The 19,144-nt window shown below is 42.3% G+C and overlaps 1 protein-coding gene across 1 annotated transcript; it reads left to right on the top strand.

Annotated features, from left to right (window-relative positions):
• Positions 1-2,138: 2,138 nt before the first annotated feature.
• Positions 2,139-19,055, top strand: baz1a (bromodomain adjacent to zinc finger domain, 1A). The gene is given in 28 exon segments (XM_030786302.1): positions 2,139-2,257; positions 3,430-3,708; positions 6,257-6,415; positions 6,518-6,616; positions 6,816-6,903; positions 7,110-7,248; positions 8,325-8,338; positions 8,408-8,450; positions 8,708-8,862; positions 9,064-9,159; positions 9,697-9,835; positions 10,201-10,347; positions 10,695-10,790; positions 10,880-11,104; positions 11,508-11,673; positions 11,836-11,947; positions 12,224-12,317; positions 12,594-13,136; positions 13,758-13,909; positions 14,915-15,066; positions 15,339-15,481; positions 15,963-16,043; positions 16,145-16,392; positions 16,710-16,916; positions 17,043-17,349; positions 17,669-17,844; positions 18,168-18,255; positions 18,690-19,055. Coding segments are annotated over 28 exon segments (4,434 nt in total). The 5' UTR covers positions 2,139-2,144; the 3' UTR covers positions 18,863-19,055.
• Positions 19,056-19,144: the final 89 nt, after the last annotated feature.

The raw sequence follows: 19,144 nt of genomic DNA, 5'->3' as shown, positions 1-19,144 counted from the left end.
ATTTTGTGCACTTTGTTTTGCTCAATATCTTCCATACAATGAATGATTTTAAATGGTATAATGTCTTGCTGTGTTCAAGTTAAACCGCACACAAACTCAAAGACCTTTCCATATCTGTTGTAATAACATTTAGCAGGGAAAACTGACTTCAGAAAACCAATGTAGTGGATCTAAAGAACCGCCATAGAAGTCACAAAATGGTTTTGAATCTAGAAAGAAAAGTGTAACTTAATGCCAAACTTAACAATTTAGACGTTTCAAGATGCAAATAAAATGATGCTGTTGATGAGTGAGAACACATGGATTTGAAATTTTTCATAATATAAAGGTGTCTGAATCAATGCTCCTTTTCTTTTGTCTGTTTTCTGGCCCAGAGCACATGCATCTCCTTTGGCGGTATTGAAACAGGAAGTCAGGAAGGGAAACCCACTTACCTTTTTTTTTTTTTCCTTTCACATGACGGCAATTCTGTGAAAAAAAAAAAAAATACATGTTGTTCCTTTGATGTATCACCCCCAGTCTCTCTTAGTCACTGCCGTCAACCTTTGACTTAAGAGGCTCCTATGAGGTTCACATCACTTTGTTGAATACCCCTTATGAGTGTTCTCGCTAGTGGTTTTCCTGAACGTTTATTAACTAGTTCCTATAAATGCCTGAAGCTGTAATTATTCTTCATACCCTGGATTAATATTGAAAATTAGGAAACAGCACATGGTAAAAGCAAATTTGAAATGACTATATCTATTGTGGCTTGTTGGTCTTTCCAAGTTATAAAATCTAATAATTTTTAATATCTAAAAGTAATGTTTTAGAACTTTTTAAAATTTTAAGATCTAATTTGTATGTGTTTACCTGTACACCGAGAATATATTTTTGTGCTTGTTTTGGAAATTGTGGAATTGAAGTATCGGGAAGTACATATAAAGAAGAGAACGGAGAAATTACACAAATGTAGAACAGAAATATTACTTTAGACAATATCTTTGAACTAGAGAAATCAAGGCTAGGTGACAAAATCAGTTTACTGTGAGGCGAAGTGTTATGAGGTACTTCAACGAAACCATTCGCACCAGTCCGCTCGCTTTGGCCTGGTTCAGCAACACGCCCAGCGGTACCACCTGTGCGTAGGTTTATTTATTTTTAAAAAATGACCCAATAAAGCACTTAATCCATACATGACCCGTAGGCCAGTTTTAGCGCTTGCGTTTTCGTACCGACACGCTTTATTTAGGCTTGTTTTCTCCGCTTTTTCGTCGTTCTGGACGAAATGACTAAATGTAGTGCAAATGTACTTCTGCATTAAATATGATTGTCATAGCTTTAATAATTGCTTAGTTACATTTTCTATTGAGGTTTTATTTGTGAGAGATTTAAATAATTTATTGTATTACTATATAATTAATACAAATTCTTTGTTTCAGCATTGCTATGTCAGTACAACACCTTCTTTCTTTTATGGGCATAGCTTCTATTTCATTAAAAATAAAAAAAAGAGACAGAAGAAGATATCCACACCCTCTAATCGCCAGGGAATACAATATGCGAAACTTGATTGGCTTTAGCTTGGGGAGTGACAGAACATAAAACAAATAGCACCATAGGACAGTCACGCAAACTCCGCCCTTCCCGCGATCTCGTCACCAAGTGAACTAGATCGAATCAAAACTAAACTTGTCTTCAACACGCACAGCCCGCTTAAAGAACTGGGACAAACGCGGAGTTTTGTATTTTTTCCTGTGGATTATCTTTTCGTCATAGAGCTGGTACGCGAACCTGTTATATCCTTGAGTATATGTACGTTATTATTATTTGTTAGAATTTAAATGAAATCTTGTTGATTAAACGACGAAAATGCCATCCATTGAGCACATTTTCATGTGGGCAGGATTTAACGTCACTTTGTGTGTGGTTGGGACTGGGAAGCGTGTCATTAACAAAAGCTGGATTTCCTCTTGAAATTTCTCGTAAATTACTTATGATATTCTTAACATCACACACCACAGAGACTTTCGTGTGCTTGCACAACCATGTGAACGACTTTTATTACGGTTCAGAACCGTACAATTTAATATTTCTTACTTTCTTTTTCCCTCCTTTTTTTGAAAGTCTCGGAGAGGACAGCACAGACGAAGAGATAAAGAAAGATGCCGCTTCTCCATAAGAAGCCGTTCGTCAGACAGAAACCCCCAGCCGATCTCAAGCCAGATGAAGAAGTTTTCCTTTGCAAAGTCACAAATGAAATCTTCAGGACGTATGAGTAAGACAGCAGTAAATTATCCTCTCTACCATATTAAGTTGCTGGTGAACATTATTAGAAGCCGTAGCTGCTGAGGAACAACAGAAGTGACAGTAGGGGTTGTCCTGCGTTCAAAGTTTTACGCTTCAAATAATTTCGGTCATTTTTAGTTTCCACACTTGTTTGACATTACTTCTTCACAACTCATTTGTTTGTTTATTACTAACATGCGAAACTCCGAAGAGATTTTCTCATATAAAGCTCTACCCAGCCTTATAAACTGGCAGGTGTAATGATAGCTTGCCAAAATGAATTGGTAAGCTAATGTTAGCTCCGGGCTAACTTAGCCTAGTTTGCATTAGCTGGCTAGCTAACTTAACCTACATAAGTCACTATCAACTCGGAGGCCTTTGCTAGCGAGTTTGATGCTATCTTGCTCAATAGAAAAAGTTTCAGATTAATTGGAACGATTGCTTTGTAGTATAATCACGTGTGTACCCATTGAGAGTGTTTTGACGAACACCCCAACGCGCGTTTAATTTATGTGGTTTTATCTGAACTTTGATTGGTGGCTCGTTACCCAGCTAACTTAACTAGCTCTTGTCCATAGTATGCGTAGCTTCTCCGCTAGCACTGATGAGCAACCACGGTCATGTCTCGGCAGGATGTTTTAGACAGAAACGTGGTAGCCCCAGCTATTGTTCGAGTGTACTTTGTTTAGGGGAGAATTTTCCAGTGCGTGTTGATTTCACACTTGGTAAAAGAGTCATGTGTTTTGGGGATGTGCCCACTCTGTATCTAACTTAGTTGAGGTTACCAATGTTAAACTTTTGTTTTTGTTTTGATTATTAGATTTACTGCGTTTGGCTCCAATACTTAAGAAATTTGGGGACAGATGTGAAAGGAAGAAGAAATCTGTGGATGTCACAGAAAAGATGTTTGTTTACAATTATCATTTTTGAAATGACTCTCAAAGTATTGATTTTTTTTAACCCCATACCTCTTGTTACCTCTTGTTCTTCAAAAGCACTGACAAAACAGCAACCATACCGTTAATTCTAAGTCAAAGTTCAATTCAAAGAGTTTATTGTCATATGCACAATTAAAACAAGTTTCCCCATACAATGAACTTCTTACTTTGCCTTCCACTCTGATGCTGAAAAGCAGTTACCTTTAACCACCTCTTCCAACAGTGAATTCTTTGAGAGGACCATACTCTGTAACAGCCTGGTATGGAGCTGTGCTCTGACTGGAAAACCTGGCCTGACCTATCAGGAGGCCCTGGAGAGTGAGAAGAAAGCTAGACAGAGCCTTCAAAATTTCCCCCCTACGCTGATGGTTCCTCTGCTCCACCTCACAGCCCTCACGCACCGCAACCGCCTGCACGACCTCTGCGATGACGTCTACGCGTATGTCAAGGAAAGATTCTTCCCTGGGGAGATAGTGGATGTAGCAAACCGCTCAGGAGCCAGGTTTGGGTTTTAACTTTCTTTCTTTTCTTTTTTTTTTTTTCTTTTGTCTTCCTCTGCGTCTTGGGGGTTGTTCAGACAATTATAGTCACTTTCATGTAGTAACTGAATCTGTGAATCACGGTTTTGTGTCTGTTCTGTGGAGTTGTGTGTTGGTGGGTTGCGACTGAGTAGCGCTACGCGTTCAGCAGTCTAATGAGCGGTGTTGATTTTGTTGTATTTCTGAAGGGTTTGAACTGCCAAGTCCCCCTGTCTTCTATGAGAAGATAAACATACAGCACACTATGGTTTTAATCCGTTAACTTTGTTTTTATTTCCTGTGGATGTGCTGTTGTGGGAGATGTAGTTTACTCAGCTGAATAAAGCAAAAGTCTGAATTGTTGTATAGAATGTGGTAAGACATGGGTCCATATATTAGGAGAGGAGAAATGCCCAGAATGATGGTATATGAAAAAGCTTGTCTGATGCTGGTAGTCCATCTGAAGACAAAACATTCTGTTTGAGAGCAGCTACAGAAACTACTACCACAATAAGCCTCAAAACTCCTAATTTTTTTTTTTTGTTTTGTTTTGTTTTTTAATTCTCATTAATACTGGTCAGAATTCCACCACTGTCCGAACTCAGCAGGCAGAGCTGAAAGCTTTTTTGTCAGTTGCCCAGAGAGAGAGAGCTCTTTATCACAGAGTTCTTTTCTTGTGTTGTGTGAGAGGATCAGGGGCAGCCATCACAAGCTGACCTTGCTATTTGGAGATAACAGAAGCGTGTGGGTGGAGCTAAGCCAAGCTACTTGATTGGCTGGCCCAGTACAAGGAGTTGTCCCAGACATCGCATCAGGATGGCTCGCCAGAGGCAGCCAGACATGAGACAGCGTGGAGGCTCAGCAGGGGAGACTAAGGAGGGGGGGGCGGCGGGGGGGGCGATAGTAAGGGAGGCAACCGCAGAGACTGAGTGGGGTGTGTGGGTGGGTGTGTGTGTGTGTGTGGTGCCATGCTTGATCTGTTTCTGTATTCAAATGCACCTGAGCTTCATGGCGTGACAGATCGGTGTGTATGTCTCTCAGCCCTCTTTTATTCAACGTCGTCATCTGTTTCATTTCTTCTGCTGAAGCTCAGGTTCACTGCAAGGACAGTGCTGTTTATAACATTTGAAGGAAGAGTAAAATCAACGACTCCCTGTCTGCTGGGACTTTCTTGCTCGGGCTCGTCAAAGATGATATCGGAATGACTGACAGTCGATCCCAAAGTGTTTAGCTTGAGGTTAATCAGCGTTGGACAGATATCATGGCAGTTTGATCACCAGACCTGGCATGATAAGTAAAAATGCAAGGAGCTACAACAGTATAATAACCCGTACAAGAATCTTAGATACTGTTGCTGTTTGATTATCTCCCATTGCAAGACTGTTTATAGGGGTTCTCAGGATTTGCTTGTGATGAGACACAGTTGTGAAATATAAGGCTGAAGAAAAATGAAGGAGAAGTGTTTCTCACAAGAGATGTCACAACAGCAGAATTTTGGCAGTTGATTCCAATAGCAGTGAAACCCCACAATTCCCCATACCACAATTCAATACCACGGCAAAAGCAGAAATCTCACTCAGTACACGCTCCCATGTTAACAGAAACTTTAACATTTGTATGAGCATAAACAAATAAAAACTAGATATATGATGTGTAGCTTTCAAGTATTTAACAGTTAAAAGTAAACAGCTGCTTTTAGAGTATATCTTCATTATTCAAGTAAACAGTATTGTGGTTGTTTTCAGTAATATAAAACAGTAATTAAAATATCAAAGCTACAACTAAAAACAGGAACAGTAACTGTGAAATCTTGCTATGTATACGTCAAGTAGTTAACCAACCATCGTTCAAGCACACTCATACTGTCATTCAGTTACGTCAAAATACATTAAGCTTTTTTTACCGACTTCCCAGTGTCTGTCATGTCTAACACTGACTTAAATATTTTTATACATATACTCTGACTGTAAGCAGTGGTCAAAATTTACATAGTGGCAGACCATTATTGTCTGTAAATATGCACTTGTTGACTCTTGACTGATTGGCAAAGATGGTGCATGCTATGGCCTGAAACAGTAGTGTAATTTAGCACTTAGAGATGTCGAAACTTACGCAACGTTCTTTTTCGACGAGTGTTTACTTGTGCCATTTTATCGTGGTGTTTTTTCTTGTACGTTTGACTCGGGATTCGACTTGGTTTTGAAGTGCATCCCTGTTTCTCAAACCTTCTCATATGTGTGGGTTTTTTTTGTCCTTTCTTTACCCACTGTGTTCATCACTCCCTCCCTTTTGATTGATCACAGACATTGCTTCAATTGGATTAATTCGCACAGAATTGAAATTACTGAGACAGGCTGTTACATCAAGAATCATTACAGACACATTATATTTCTATTGCTTTTGTATGGTCTTTATTGCCTTTCTCCACACAAACTTAATTGCTTACCCTTTGAGTATGCTGGAAAATCTGGTTCCAGTGTTTCTGCAGATGTTTTTTTTTTTTTTTTTTGACTTTTCTCTCTTATTTGTTAGACAACCGTGTAAGATCTTGGAAGTGCTCCCCCCTCAGCCCAACGGCACAGTCAACGGGCACGTGAAGCAGCGGATGGAGGGAGACTCTATCGTCATCAGCGACAGTGACGACGACAGCAACCCCATGTCTCCCAAAACCCCTGTTTTAGCCCACAACGGGTGAGTTACGTCCACTCCTCCGGACCTAACAGGCCATAGCAGACTTCTTTAGGACCCGCAGTTAATACCGATGTTTCTCACTTCTGTGTGGTCTGTCAACAGGAGCAAAGCACCGCTGAGCCCGTCTGTGTTCAAGTATAAAGTTCTTCCACTCAAACCAGAGGGCTCCAAGCCCATGATGGTCAAAGCTGCTCAGATGAAGTAAGTTTTTTTTTTTTTTTCCCCTCCACGTGTATTTACCTGTGTGTTTGCTTACTGTCATTGTTCCAGCAGAGAACAACAGGGAGACGGGCTCCATTTTCATACGGCAGATATCTCTGCTGATTTGAATTAGTGCACTACTGCAGCTGTGGTATGTGATGATTTTTTTGTCTTTTTTTTTTTGTTCCCGTCTGCGCAGCCGTAAGAAGAACGTTTTTAGTCGCGACCGACTGAAGCTGCTTCTCAAACAGCACTGCGAGTCCCTGAACGGGACAGTCAGACTCAAGGTGTGTCCTCTAAGCTGACCTTGTTAGCTTTCCACGTTAGCCGCCCGTTATGGGGCTGGGCTAGCTTTTGCTTGATTTGAAATTAGCCGGCGAAATACAATTTTTATGTAACGTACGGGAGTCTTTAAGCGTCTTTTTTTTTTTTGGGAGAAATGTCAGCATTGTGATGTTAAGACGTCTTTTTTTTTTTTTTTGTCTTTTCACAGCCGTCAGTTGTAGCAAAATATAAGTTGACTGAACAGAGCTTCTCTCAGTTCTTCCCTGATGAGGCCCCCGTCTTTGCCTTCAGTCCTCCTGGAAAGGGCCGAGGTCGGCGGCCCAATGATGCCTCTCCCGGCCAGGTTTGTCTCTCGTTTGCTTGTTTGTGTGTTTGTCATGGTGACGGTCAGATCGTCACATGTACAGATGCATTTCACACTTCATGTGTCCTCTAAGATTAGTTCAGCTGTGATTAAAAACGTTTCATCTTCAGAGATTTGGACTTGACGTGTTGAGTTACACAAAAACATGAAACACCTCCAAAGGAAAAATGAGAGAAATTCATAGTTATCAACTTATTTTTATTGGTAGCTATTCAAAGAGATAAGGTAGAATTATCTTTCATCTCTCTTGTATGAATCGCTGAAGACTACACTTCTGCCGGTTTTTCATTTTTAAAGTAGTGCTTTTTAAAAATTGATGCTGTTGCATCTGCTGGAGTGGGCCCTAAAATCTGTGAGAGAGAGCATAAGGCTTTGGAGGTGTCTGTATTCTGCTGTCATGTTGATTGCCCACCACATGGGGGCGCTCTCTCAACCACACAGTGATAAGTAAAGGAGGCAAAGTGACCCAGGCATTTACACATGTGACAGTCTGTTTATTTGACAATTGACAGTAGAATTAAAGCTTAAACCGATTACACAGCTCATCTACTCACTGCCTTATCACAGACCCGCTTTGTTTAAAAAAAAAAAATCAAGATGCAGTTTGTTTACAAAATATGAGAGTAGATAAGGTTTTTGAGTACAGATGAATTTCGTTGAGTTTTACAAAACGTAATGCTCGTCGTGCTAATTGGAGTAACTAGATAATATCTAGTTAATGGTTCACCATGAATATTATGCTTAATACTAATACTATTTATAGTTATTTAGCAATAACCATAAACAGTTACTCTGAAAAACTATTTATAGCTTAGCATGCTGAACACTGAACCTAGCAATTATTCTATATAACTCTTCATTCGCATTATTTAATTGTCGTATTGCAATGTAAAAAGTCTTCACAGACATGCTGCCCTACATGCGTATGATAGAATTTATTATTATAGCGTTTAGTATGGTTTATTATTGTAGTTTACTATAGCGTATGAAGTTTAAACTGAAGCGGCCGATACACAGCGTGCGGTCACATTTCAGCGTTAAGGTTGTTGAAAACGGGAGCATATTTAACTGAAGTGATTTGTTTATGAATGCAGAGGATGGACACTGCTGGAGAACAGGACGTGAGGCAAGCAGCAGAGGAGAAATTCCGTCTGAAGCAACACAGAGAGGAGATGATGGCAATGGGTATGTTTGTACCCAGATGGGTAGAAAATTCACACTCGCATTTACCTCTACTCTGACCCTAGATGTGCATCTGTACGTTGAAGATCTCTTGAATTTCCAGTGTTGACAGTAATGGTCAGGATATGAGCTGATACGTAACCTGAAGTAGGACATGTTTTGTCTGTGTTCACTCGGTAGGCTTTGTGTCATTGGCAGATCTTCAGAATGAGAATTAACAGACAGCTTTTTGCATTCAATTGTTTCAGCTCAAGAGAAAGCCAAAGCCAAGAAAGAAAGAGAGGATTTGTGGGAGGCCAAAAAGAAGGAAAAGGAAGACCGGGAGAGGAAGAAAGAAGAGTTGAAGAGGCTGCTAGAGGAGGAGAAACAGAAAAGGAAGGAAGAGAAGGAGCGAATGAAGGTGGAGAAAGAGAAGGTATGTTGAATACTTTCTCTGACAGTGTGTCTGATCACATTACCTTTATGTCACTGGTCTGGAAGAATTTATAGAGGGAAGATTCAGTAATCTTTAAAAAAAAGTGTGTGTGTGTGTGTGTGTATATATATATATATATAAAACAGCCATATGAGAAACTAGGAATTAGAACTAGACTTCGTTTTTGTACTTGCCTTGCAGGAGCGGGAGAAACTCCGAGAAGAAAAGAAGAAATATGCAGAGCGAATGAAGTTGTGGAGTAAACCTCGAGAGGACATGGAGTGCGATGACCTCAAAGTAAGAAATGGCCCCGAGGCAGTGTCTGTATACATTAGGAAAGACTTGTGTCTCTGTTTATACATTTGATAGCCTTTTTATCAGTCCCCACCGTATCAGTGGCTGAGTTTTTAAGAGTTGAATTGTTTATTACTGTGAAGTCCAGCCATATACTGAGCTTGTGATGTGTCTTATGCAAGACATCATGAGCAATACAAGCAATATTTTTGAGTATTAAAATGCATTTTCCAGTGATGTTTAGGAACTTGCACAGGAACTAAACAATTCCTAAAGGAACAAGAACAGAAACCCAACGGTTCTTGAGCGCACTAGTATTTGCTTTTTTACTACACTGCGAGGACCATAAAGTATGTGATTATGTAACTATGGCTCAGGAACCAAAACTAGCTGGGTTCCCCTGTTGGAAATGTGGGTTCCTGAAAAAAGTCCCTGCCTTGGAAAAGCGCCTAAAGACTAAAGTAAATGGTATTTGGTTTTTGTAGTTTGTGTTAGAATAAATATAATCTGTAACTCTTACTCATGCTGATGGTCCCATAGGAGCTGCCGAGTCCTGTCCCAGTGAAGACTCGTTTACCTCCCGAGTTGTTCGGCGACGCTCTGATGGTGCTGGAGTTCCTACAGGCGTTTGGTGAACTCTTTGACCTGAAGGACGAGTTTCCTGATGGTGTCTCACTGGGTGAGAACCTGGTCTGTCGTCGTACTTAGCACATGTAGAATGCTTCCTTCAAAAACAAAAATAATGTTCCATACATTTGTGGTTGTTAAATTGGTATAATACATGTTTGCAGAAGAGGATAATATTGAAATGAGATATTTATGTGCAGACTAGTTTTAAACCTGATTATAAACGTGAAAAGATTTGAACAACATTGTGGTTTTGGACGATTCCAGTATCGTAATCATTTAGATTTTTCTGTTATGGATTGATAGTAACTGATGTTGTGAATAATGAGAACTGGTCGTAACAGAATTGACAGTGTCGGTGCTGGTGAGTAAACTCTATAACGTTGTTGTTGTTGTTTTTGTTGTTGTTTGTGGCAGAGGTGCTGGAGGAGGCCCTGGTCGGATGTGATCCTGAGGGTCCGCTCTGCGAGCTGCTCTTCTTCTTCCTCTCTGCCATCTTTCAGGTCCTCGCCGAAGAGCAGGAGGAAGTGGCCCGTGACCAGGTTGCTGAGGCAGATGCCAAAGGTCAGGAAGTCAATCGGGGATCGCCCAGTAATGACACTCTCTGAACAAGGCAGACAAAAAAGAAGCAATTCATTCAAAGATACAGCCAGTAGAGACATGCTGTCCTTTTGATGAAAGTTATGAAAAGAGCAGATTTACTCTGTATTATGTAGTTTGTGGGAGTTGCAATATTTGGTGTTGATTTTGACAAATTTAACAGAATAAAGTATTTTAAATGGTTGTCCAAATGCTGAGTTGCAATTGGAAGTTCTCTCTGCTGGTGCCACAACATTAAATGCATATAATCTATTTTTAAAAACTCCTGTTTTCTGTGTGAATGTGTGCTAACTGAGTGTGTCTGTTATCAGATTTGAGTGAGGCCCTGGATGACGATGCTGATCCCACACAATCTGCCATTAGTGCTGTAGCAGCATTAGCTGCTGCCTGGCCCCAGTTACACCAAGGTGACGATAACCGCATGACGATGTTACACCACAGTATGACTCTGTGAGGTGTAGTCTAATTCTTTAACTCTCTCTCTCTCTCTGTCCAGGCTGCAGTCTGAAGCAGCTGGACCTGGACAGCTGTACTCTGTCTGAGATACTGAGACTACATATCCTGGCGTCAGGAGCAGACTGCAGCTCCACCAATGCCAAGTTCCGCTACCAGAAACAAGGCGGCTTCAGCTCGACCGACGACCCGTGTGTGGAGCTGCGGTTGTCCAACCCCAGCCTGCTGAAGAGACTGGCCTGCACGGCTGTCTATGACCTACTGCCTGGTACGTCCTCCTGCCCCCCGCCCCCCCCCCGACACAGCCGCTGAGGGCTGGAGCCAAGCCAGAGGCCAGGGCCTTTACCTGTGTGTTTCTTTAGCTTAACCAGGGGTTAAGGCATTTACCCTATTTGTTTCTTTAGCTTAAGCCACGGGTCAACGTGTAATTACCTGAAATGAACGTCAAAATTCAGCTTATCACATTATACCATGTGTGTTGTTGCTAACACCCTTAAAGTGAAGGTACTGTATGTGTATATAACTGCAAGAATTTTTGGATTGTCAGTTTTTCCAGTTTGTTTTGTGTCACAGCGATGCATGACCCCAGGGGACGTTTTTTTGTAAAAGAACGTAGCGGCGAGCAGCCTGAACCGATGAGATAATTGAATAACTGTTGGTTTTGCCCATAGGGGAGAAGCTGAAGATCCTACACGCTCTCTGTGGGAAGTTGTTAACGATGGTTTCCACGCGCGACTTTATCGAGGACAGCGCAGACGAACAGAGGCAAGCCAAACAAGAACTGCGTGAACTCAAAGCTGAGCAGCATCGCAGAGAGAGGGAGGAAGCTGCCAACAGGTACTACTATTTTTGACTCTCACACCCACCCACACACACACATAACACCACTTAGCAACTTTGATCTTGAGATGAATATCTATCTGATATTCAGCTTGAGCCGTACTTTTGAGATGTGGTTGCTTTTATGTAATTAATAAACTTTTTTTCCCCCACCCCCAGGGTACGTAAAAGGAAAGAAGAGAAGCTGAGAGAACAGGAATTGAAATTAAAAGAGAAACACGAGAAACTCAAAGAGGAGGAAGCAAGAAACGGCTCCCATTTAGCAGGGTAAGTAAACCCTACAGTTCACATCATAAACATTATAAGTCTGCAGGGAACTATATGAATAAAATGAATATTTATGAACTGTTGAGCTTTAAGGGTTTCTCTCATCCTCTCCTCTCAAATCTATTTAAAAGCTCCACTGAAAAATTCGCAGATCGTTTTGGATTTAAACAAGGCTTAAGACGTGTATTTTCCCCCGATGATCTGCTCGTGTTTATTCATGATATGTGTTTGTGACATTTTGCTGAACTATTGTTTATGTGTATGCAGTGAGGGTCAAGAGGACATGGATACCAGTACGGAAAGTCAGGAGGGACACACAGAGCAGCACACTGAGGATGAAGAAGAGTCTACGCCCCAGAGCAAGGCTAAAAAATGTAATGACTGCCCTTTGTCTCTTAAAATACTTCCACCGACTCCAAGACTGCGCTTATTTTATCCCTGTGACCTTTCCCCCCCCCCCCCCCCCCCGAAGGTTTAAGCTTAACATGCCTTGTCTTTAACCGTAAAAATGTCACCGTTTGCTTTACGCACTAGTCTGTAAACGCTATGGTACTATTTAAAACGCCCTGTGTAGCTTGGGTTTGTGGAATCCACATTATCTGTGACACATTAACGAATTGAGGTGTGTGTGTGTGTGTGTTGGCCTCCAGCTAAGAGCGCCAGTCCAAAAGAGAAGCCAGTGGACGTGAAGGAAGGCCTGAGCCCAGAAGAGCTCCAACAACAGCAACAGAGGGAGAAAGAGCTGCTGGAACGCATCCACAAACTTGCCCCCTGCACCTACATCCTTCCGCTGGGTCGCGACCGCCTCTACCGTCGCTACTGGCTCTTCCCCTCCGCGGGCGCGCTCTTCGTGGAGGACGACTACTTCGGCCTGACCGAAGACATGCTGGAGCCACGACCCACTCCGGAACCCAAGGCTCAGGAGTTTCCCCCCGCGGAGAGCCCAGCCAAACCCGAGGACCTCCCCCGAGAACCGGACCCGGTACACGTCTCCGGGCCCCCGGTGAACAGACCAAACCTCTGGGCTTTCTACAACACGGTGGAGGAGCTGGAGAAGCTGATCCAGGCCCTGAACCCAAGAGGTCACAGGGAAAGCTCCCTCAAAGAGGCCCTCCTTCAGGAGAAAGAACGACTCACTCACCTACTGGATGGAAAGTCCACAGCACGCTATCGCTACTCAGGTATGTCACTTTGTTCTTTATCCCTCTTCTCTCATATCAGATATGAAGAACATAAACCAGTGTTACTCTTTAAAACCACAGTAATACTCTAATCACCACGTGAGAACTAGGATTTACTGCACACTTGCTTAGCCTGGAAGACAAACATGGATTAACTTGGTTTTGTGTGGTACAGATGGATTTAAGCATGAGAGAGGGTGTAGTCTACCTGAGTCTGGCCAGCCCGGCCTGGGGGCTTCGCTACACAGCTAGCCTACGCTTCATTTGTAGTTGTTCAAATTTGCTTCTTTCAGATGAGGACTTAACAAGTTAAGGTGACAGTGATTGTCCAGTTAACACTGTGAAACTAGGGACTGGCGGAGACGAACTGATCCGAATGTATTCCACCCACCAAACCATTCAGACTTCTTCTCATATTCCTGATGTCGCCCAGATACTTTGTGAAATCAGATGGGATTGTGGGACATGTAGTTTATGTGGTGCTTTGCCTTAAATGTAATACCAACTATCAGTATTGGCTTCCTTGGTCTCACCTACCGTACAATAAACCCTTCATGGGGGTGTGGGGAGGAATTTAAAGTTATTTTTTGACTTTCATCGTTTGTTTGTGTCTCTTCATAGATGAAAGGATAGCGGAGAGCAAAGCGTGCTCCATGAAGACAAAGGGCAGCCTTCCTCTCCCAGAAGGCACTGCTCCTGCCGAGCACCACATGGAGCATCGTCTCAGGGACCTGCTGCTGGACATTGAGGACCGCATTTACCAGGGCACACTGGGGTCTGTGAAGGTACAGCTGTGTGAAAACTCGGAGTGTTACTAGTGTGACCGGCTGTAAGAAGACGCATGCCTTTCCTGTCCTGCAGTGGACACCTAAAACTGTACTTTTGCGTTCTTATCTAGGCTTCAAAGTCAGAATCATTTTTAACCCGTTCAGGCCGGATGCAGCGTTTGCGTGATCCCTTTAAGACCGTGTGTGATGTTTGCATGCTTCTACTCTTGCGTTTTAGATGATGTCGTCGTTTTCGAGACCCGTGACCGATGAAATGTATCGTGAGTCGTTGAAATACACGTGAGGAAGGCAAAATACTTTTGTTTATTTTTAGCCTGTCTTAACCACTTAGTCTCTGTTTGGACTGCAAAAACATTGCTTCAGACAGTGACAATGGCTGACAACCTGAGCAAGGGGAGAGACGTTGATGCACTCCCCTCGCTTAGGAAAAAGAGCAAAGCATTTTGTACTGAAAACAAACAAACAAACAAACAAACAAACGAAAACAGGCATTTTGCCTTCCCCGCATGTATTTCAGTGAATCGGATGCATTTCATCGGTCACGGGTCTTGAAAGTGACGACGTCGTCCAAAACGTGCTCACGTCGCATAAGACTCTAAAGGGAGACGAATGCAAACGATCTTAATGGGATCACGCAAATGTTGTATCCGGCCTTAATGGGATCACTGGCAACATGGCAGTTGGGCAAGCATGAGGACAAAATAAGTAAAAATAAATGATACATAAAACAAAAAGTTGAAGTACTAAAATACATTACATTTTCAGTTCTACAGTTTTACAAGGTGGCTGTGATGTGTATACTCAGCAACAAGTGTTTGCATCAGAAATGCTCAAATAGTATTCTTTAGTCAATCATGGACTTGGGAAAGTCAACTAAAGCTTTTTTTGAATAAATAGCGTTAGTGAAAACCCCCTGTGATGCATCTGTATGGGTGCTGCTGATAAGAGTCATGTTTTGCAGTTGTTTTTGATGGTGATGATTTTGGATGTAATCTCGATCAGGTGATGGAGAGAAGCTCATGGAGAGCAGCACTAGAAAACGGAAACTATGAACTACTGAGCCCTGACCTCAAAGAGAACGGGGCGACCAAGATGGTGAACGGTGACATAGATCCTGTGGAAATCGATGACAGCCACATCAGAGTGAAAGACAGGTACGTAGGCTCACTGCTTTTAGGTTGTGAGAGTGACTTTGAAACGTAAGTTGTCGCAAGGTTAGATGTCAAACTGATTCTTTTTAGACGTTGCGCTATAAAGAATATTATTTTTAACTTTTTTTTTTTTTTTTTTTTTTTGGCTTCTCATAATGTTCGTGAGTTAATATCTACTGGCAGACGGTAAACCCTTCGTAACGCGTGTTTGTTGAGATTAGTGTTTCTCAGCCTTTGACGATGTGTTTCATGCTTTTTTTTTTTTTTTTCTTTAGGTTACAAGAGTTGAAGTGTGAGAGCGCTGCGTCCACCAGCGCCAGCACCCCTCAGCCCGTTAACAACACAGTCCACTGTCTGGCTCAGGCTCTCCTCCAGATCGAACAGGGCATAGAGCGCAAGTTCCTCAAAGCCCCGTTAGGTAAGACCAGCTTGGCCCAAAACCAGCTCACAACCAACCTACACGCAGCTTACACTTAAAGCGAACGTCTGTCTGCGTTCTTAACGGATTTTGACGGTTCAGCGCTCTTGTGGGACTGTTTTGCATTCGAGAGTACTTTGTAGCCTAGCTGTCGAAATAAAAACTTGATTTGCATATCTCGATAACACCAACAGTTGCTGATGGAAATACCGATATTTGGTGTTATTGTTTACTTGTGTAAAAAAGATCAGATTATATGCATCTTTTGTTTTTGTTGATGTTTTTATGAAAAACTAAATGTTCATTCTCCTAGCAAAGCAAAGCCATAGGGCTCTTTTATTAGGAGGTTTAGTACTTACTCTGAGTTAACTAACTCAGAGTTTTCACTGAACCCACTTTCTGGAACACCCACCAGAGGTCACTGGTGGAGTAAATATTGGGGGAAAAAAAACACTTCTAATTGCTCACTTTCTCACACCAGGTGATGAGGATTCCAAAAAGGACCAAAAAGTTAAGAAAAAAGACAAGAAAAAGGATGACGACCAGTCCAGTGAAAAAGATGGTACGTTCCACAGTTGTCATTAAACAGCCTAAAACACGTCCGTGTATTTTGCATTAGAGATGAGAGATTGATCCTGGTCTGTGGCCCCTCGTTTTTCTCAGATGGGAGCGAGAGCGGCCGGCAGTGTAAGACAGTACTTGAACGTTGGAGAGAATCTCTGTTGGCCTGCTCCAGTCTGTCCCAAGTCTTCCTGCATCTGTCCACCCTGGAACGCAGCGTGGTGTGGGCAAAGTCTATTCTCAACGCCCGCTGTAAGGTGTGTCGGCGAAAGGGAGATGCCGAGAACATGCTGCTTTGTGACGGTTGTGACAGAGGTCATCACATCCACTGCGTGCGGCCGAAACTCAAGGTTAGACCTTTGTCTTAGGGCTAGGCTCTGTTTACATAAACCTTAACAAGTTATGCATCACAGTGAACCCCATGCAGACTTTGTTTTTAACTTACTGATAATCAGGACATATCAGTGTGTGCCTGTAGATATGTCAGGGCATTTTAACTCGACCTTGTTTGCCTTAAAGAAAAAATCTCTCGCTGAGTTGGTTTCTGTTCCTCTGAAAGCACCAGTGAGCTGGATCAAAACAGCATTTTTAAAAGCTGTCTTGATCCAGTACTTAACTGAAGTTGATAGTTTTGTTCTGGATCACCTAATGTATGTTTGCTCATTAGGCGGTTCCCACTGAGGACTGGCTCTGCCCGGAGTGCCGTCCCAAACAGAGGTCACATCGTCTCAACTCGCGTCAGCGCTCCTCCGTTGACTCAGAGGAGGAGATGGAGGTAGATGAACAATCAGAGGAGGAAGAAGAGGAGTCAGAGGAGGAGGAAGAGGAGGAGTCTGAGGCAGAGGAGTCAGAAGAGGAGGAGAAGGAGAGGCGAGTGGTTTATCGATCGTTGTATTCCTGAAGATAAATGTTTTTGTGTGTGTGACATTCTTCTAGGTTTTTTTTTTTTTTTTTTTTTTTTAAATCTGTTCTTCTCTCTTTTTACAGTGTCTCTAAAAAGGCTACTGTGAAACTGCCCCTCCAGAATACTAGAGGAGGTCGCTCAAGCAACAGATCCTCAGGCAAACAAAATGAAAGCAGTCATTCCACGCCTCGTAACCAGACCAGCAGCGCTGGAAAGGGAGGCGCCAAGAACTCAGGGAAAAAACCCACTCCCGTGTCCAACGGGAAATCTCAACGGCCTGGCGTCAGGTCCAGCGCCCGCCTCAGTTTAGAGGTCCTGGCCTCTAATGGCCCTTCTGTCAAATCCAGCAACCATCCCAGTCCCTCTGCATCACAGACAGAGTCCCGAAAACGACCTCTCACAGGTTGGGAAACGTCAGACTGTGATGTGTTAACTAAGGCTGTTGTTTACTGTCACCTTGGCGATTGGTCAGCCTATTTGATAGACATCAGTCATAAATCGTTTTGTGCATGTTAACAGTTTTATTGGAGCTAAAACCATTAAATACTACCTTAAAGTAGTAGGGAGCAATGGTTGTGTTGGTGACAGCCTGATCTTTAATCCAGTTTTTACCGAGAAACAGCAATTATTATGGGATACTGGGATTGTACGTTTTTTTTTTCCCATGAACAGTTCAACTTCTATTCATGAAGAACTTTTTTGTCCTTCTTCTTTTTCTCCAGCAGAGGGCTCCCCAAAAGCAAAGGTGGTCTTGGCCCCGACAACCACCTCGTCCAGTCGCCGCAGTTCGGGGAGGAACCTGGGCGTCCACGAGCTCTCGGCCTGCGAGCAGCTGACTGTGGAACTGGTGCGAAACGAGGACAGCTGGCCCTTTAAAAAACTGGTGTCTAGGACCCAGGTAATGTTTACCTGCAAAGGTCAAGAGAGAAGGTCCAGTGCCAGATTATTCTAATGTCCTCTGCTGTTTCTCTCTCGAAAAATAAAATCTGAAGTGACTGTTCAATAATAAGACTTCTGTGTTGTTCAGTAAGACACCAGCATTCCTTGAGACTCATTAAAACCCCCCCCCAAAAAACGCACTATATTTTGGGACTTTGTCTCTGTTCATTTTGATTGTTTCAACTTTAAACACTGTGTTCAGATGACGTCTCTGCTTTGATCTCTCTCTGTCTGGTGGTTGTTTATTGATATGTTTGTATTTGATACCTCCTGCTCCTCCAGGTTCCTGATTACTATGACATCATCAAAAAACCCATCGCTTTGAGCACAATCAGGGAGAAAGTCAACAACTGTGAATACAAAACAGCTTGTGAGTACTGTGTTATGCTGCTTTTGTGTATATCCAAAACCTAAATATTAGTAGACTTTAACATCACTTCCTCTGTCTTTGTTTAAACAAAAAAATTCCATAGTGCAGCACGAAAGACCCTTGAATTTGTTTGAACAAATTTAATCTGCATTATTTCATGCAGTTTTGGTGATGTATTTTTTGTGCTATGAGAATACCCTTTATGTGCAGTTGAACTAAATATTTTAAAGCAAAACACATGTTCTCTTTATGAAAAAAGAATAATAATAATTGACTTACTATTTGACTTTTTTTTTTTGTATCATGCCCATATATCTCTATAAACTGGTGACGTAAACAGCAGTTTTGGTTATTGGTTACTTTTTCTGGGTGGGGGGGGCGGTAGTTCACATCCATGACACAATATTTCTTGTTTTTTATATTTGATTTTACAGCGGAGTACATTGCAGATGTTGAGCTTATGTTCTCTAACTGCCTGGAGTACAACCCTCGCAGCACGAACGAAGCCAAAGCTGGAATGAGGCTCCAAGCTTTCTTCCATTCCGAGCTGGAGAAACTTGGACTGGCAGACCGCGTGGCCCCTCCACAGAAACGACCCAGGAATTAAGCCAGCACCGCTTTTCTCAGGCGTCCATCAGTTTAGAGACTTATCTTCAAAGACAAGAGACTCCTTTGTCAAGGCCAGCATATAGATTCACAACAGAGTGATAACCTCAGTAAACATTGAATAAAATTTCTTAACTAAATTAAGGCAGAAATAAACTGGACTGTGAACCTTTTTTTTTTTTTCTTGCACTGTGTTTTTGAAAAGTCCTTTCCAGTAATTCTCACTCAGGACAAAAAAAAACAAAAAAACATTGTGTTTTTTGAAAATGTTTCCCTGTGGTGC

Source organism: Chanos chanos, chromosome 1 (assembly GCF_902362185.1).
Source record: "Chanos chanos chromosome 1, fChaCha1.1, whole genome shotgun sequence".
In the NCBI taxonomy this organism is placed as follows: Eukaryota; Metazoa; Chordata; class Actinopteri; order Gonorynchiformes; family Chanidae; genus Chanos; species Chanos chanos.
The sequence above is the reverse complement of the archived record's forward strand: the minus strand, read 5'-3'. Positions and strand labels throughout refer to the sequence as shown.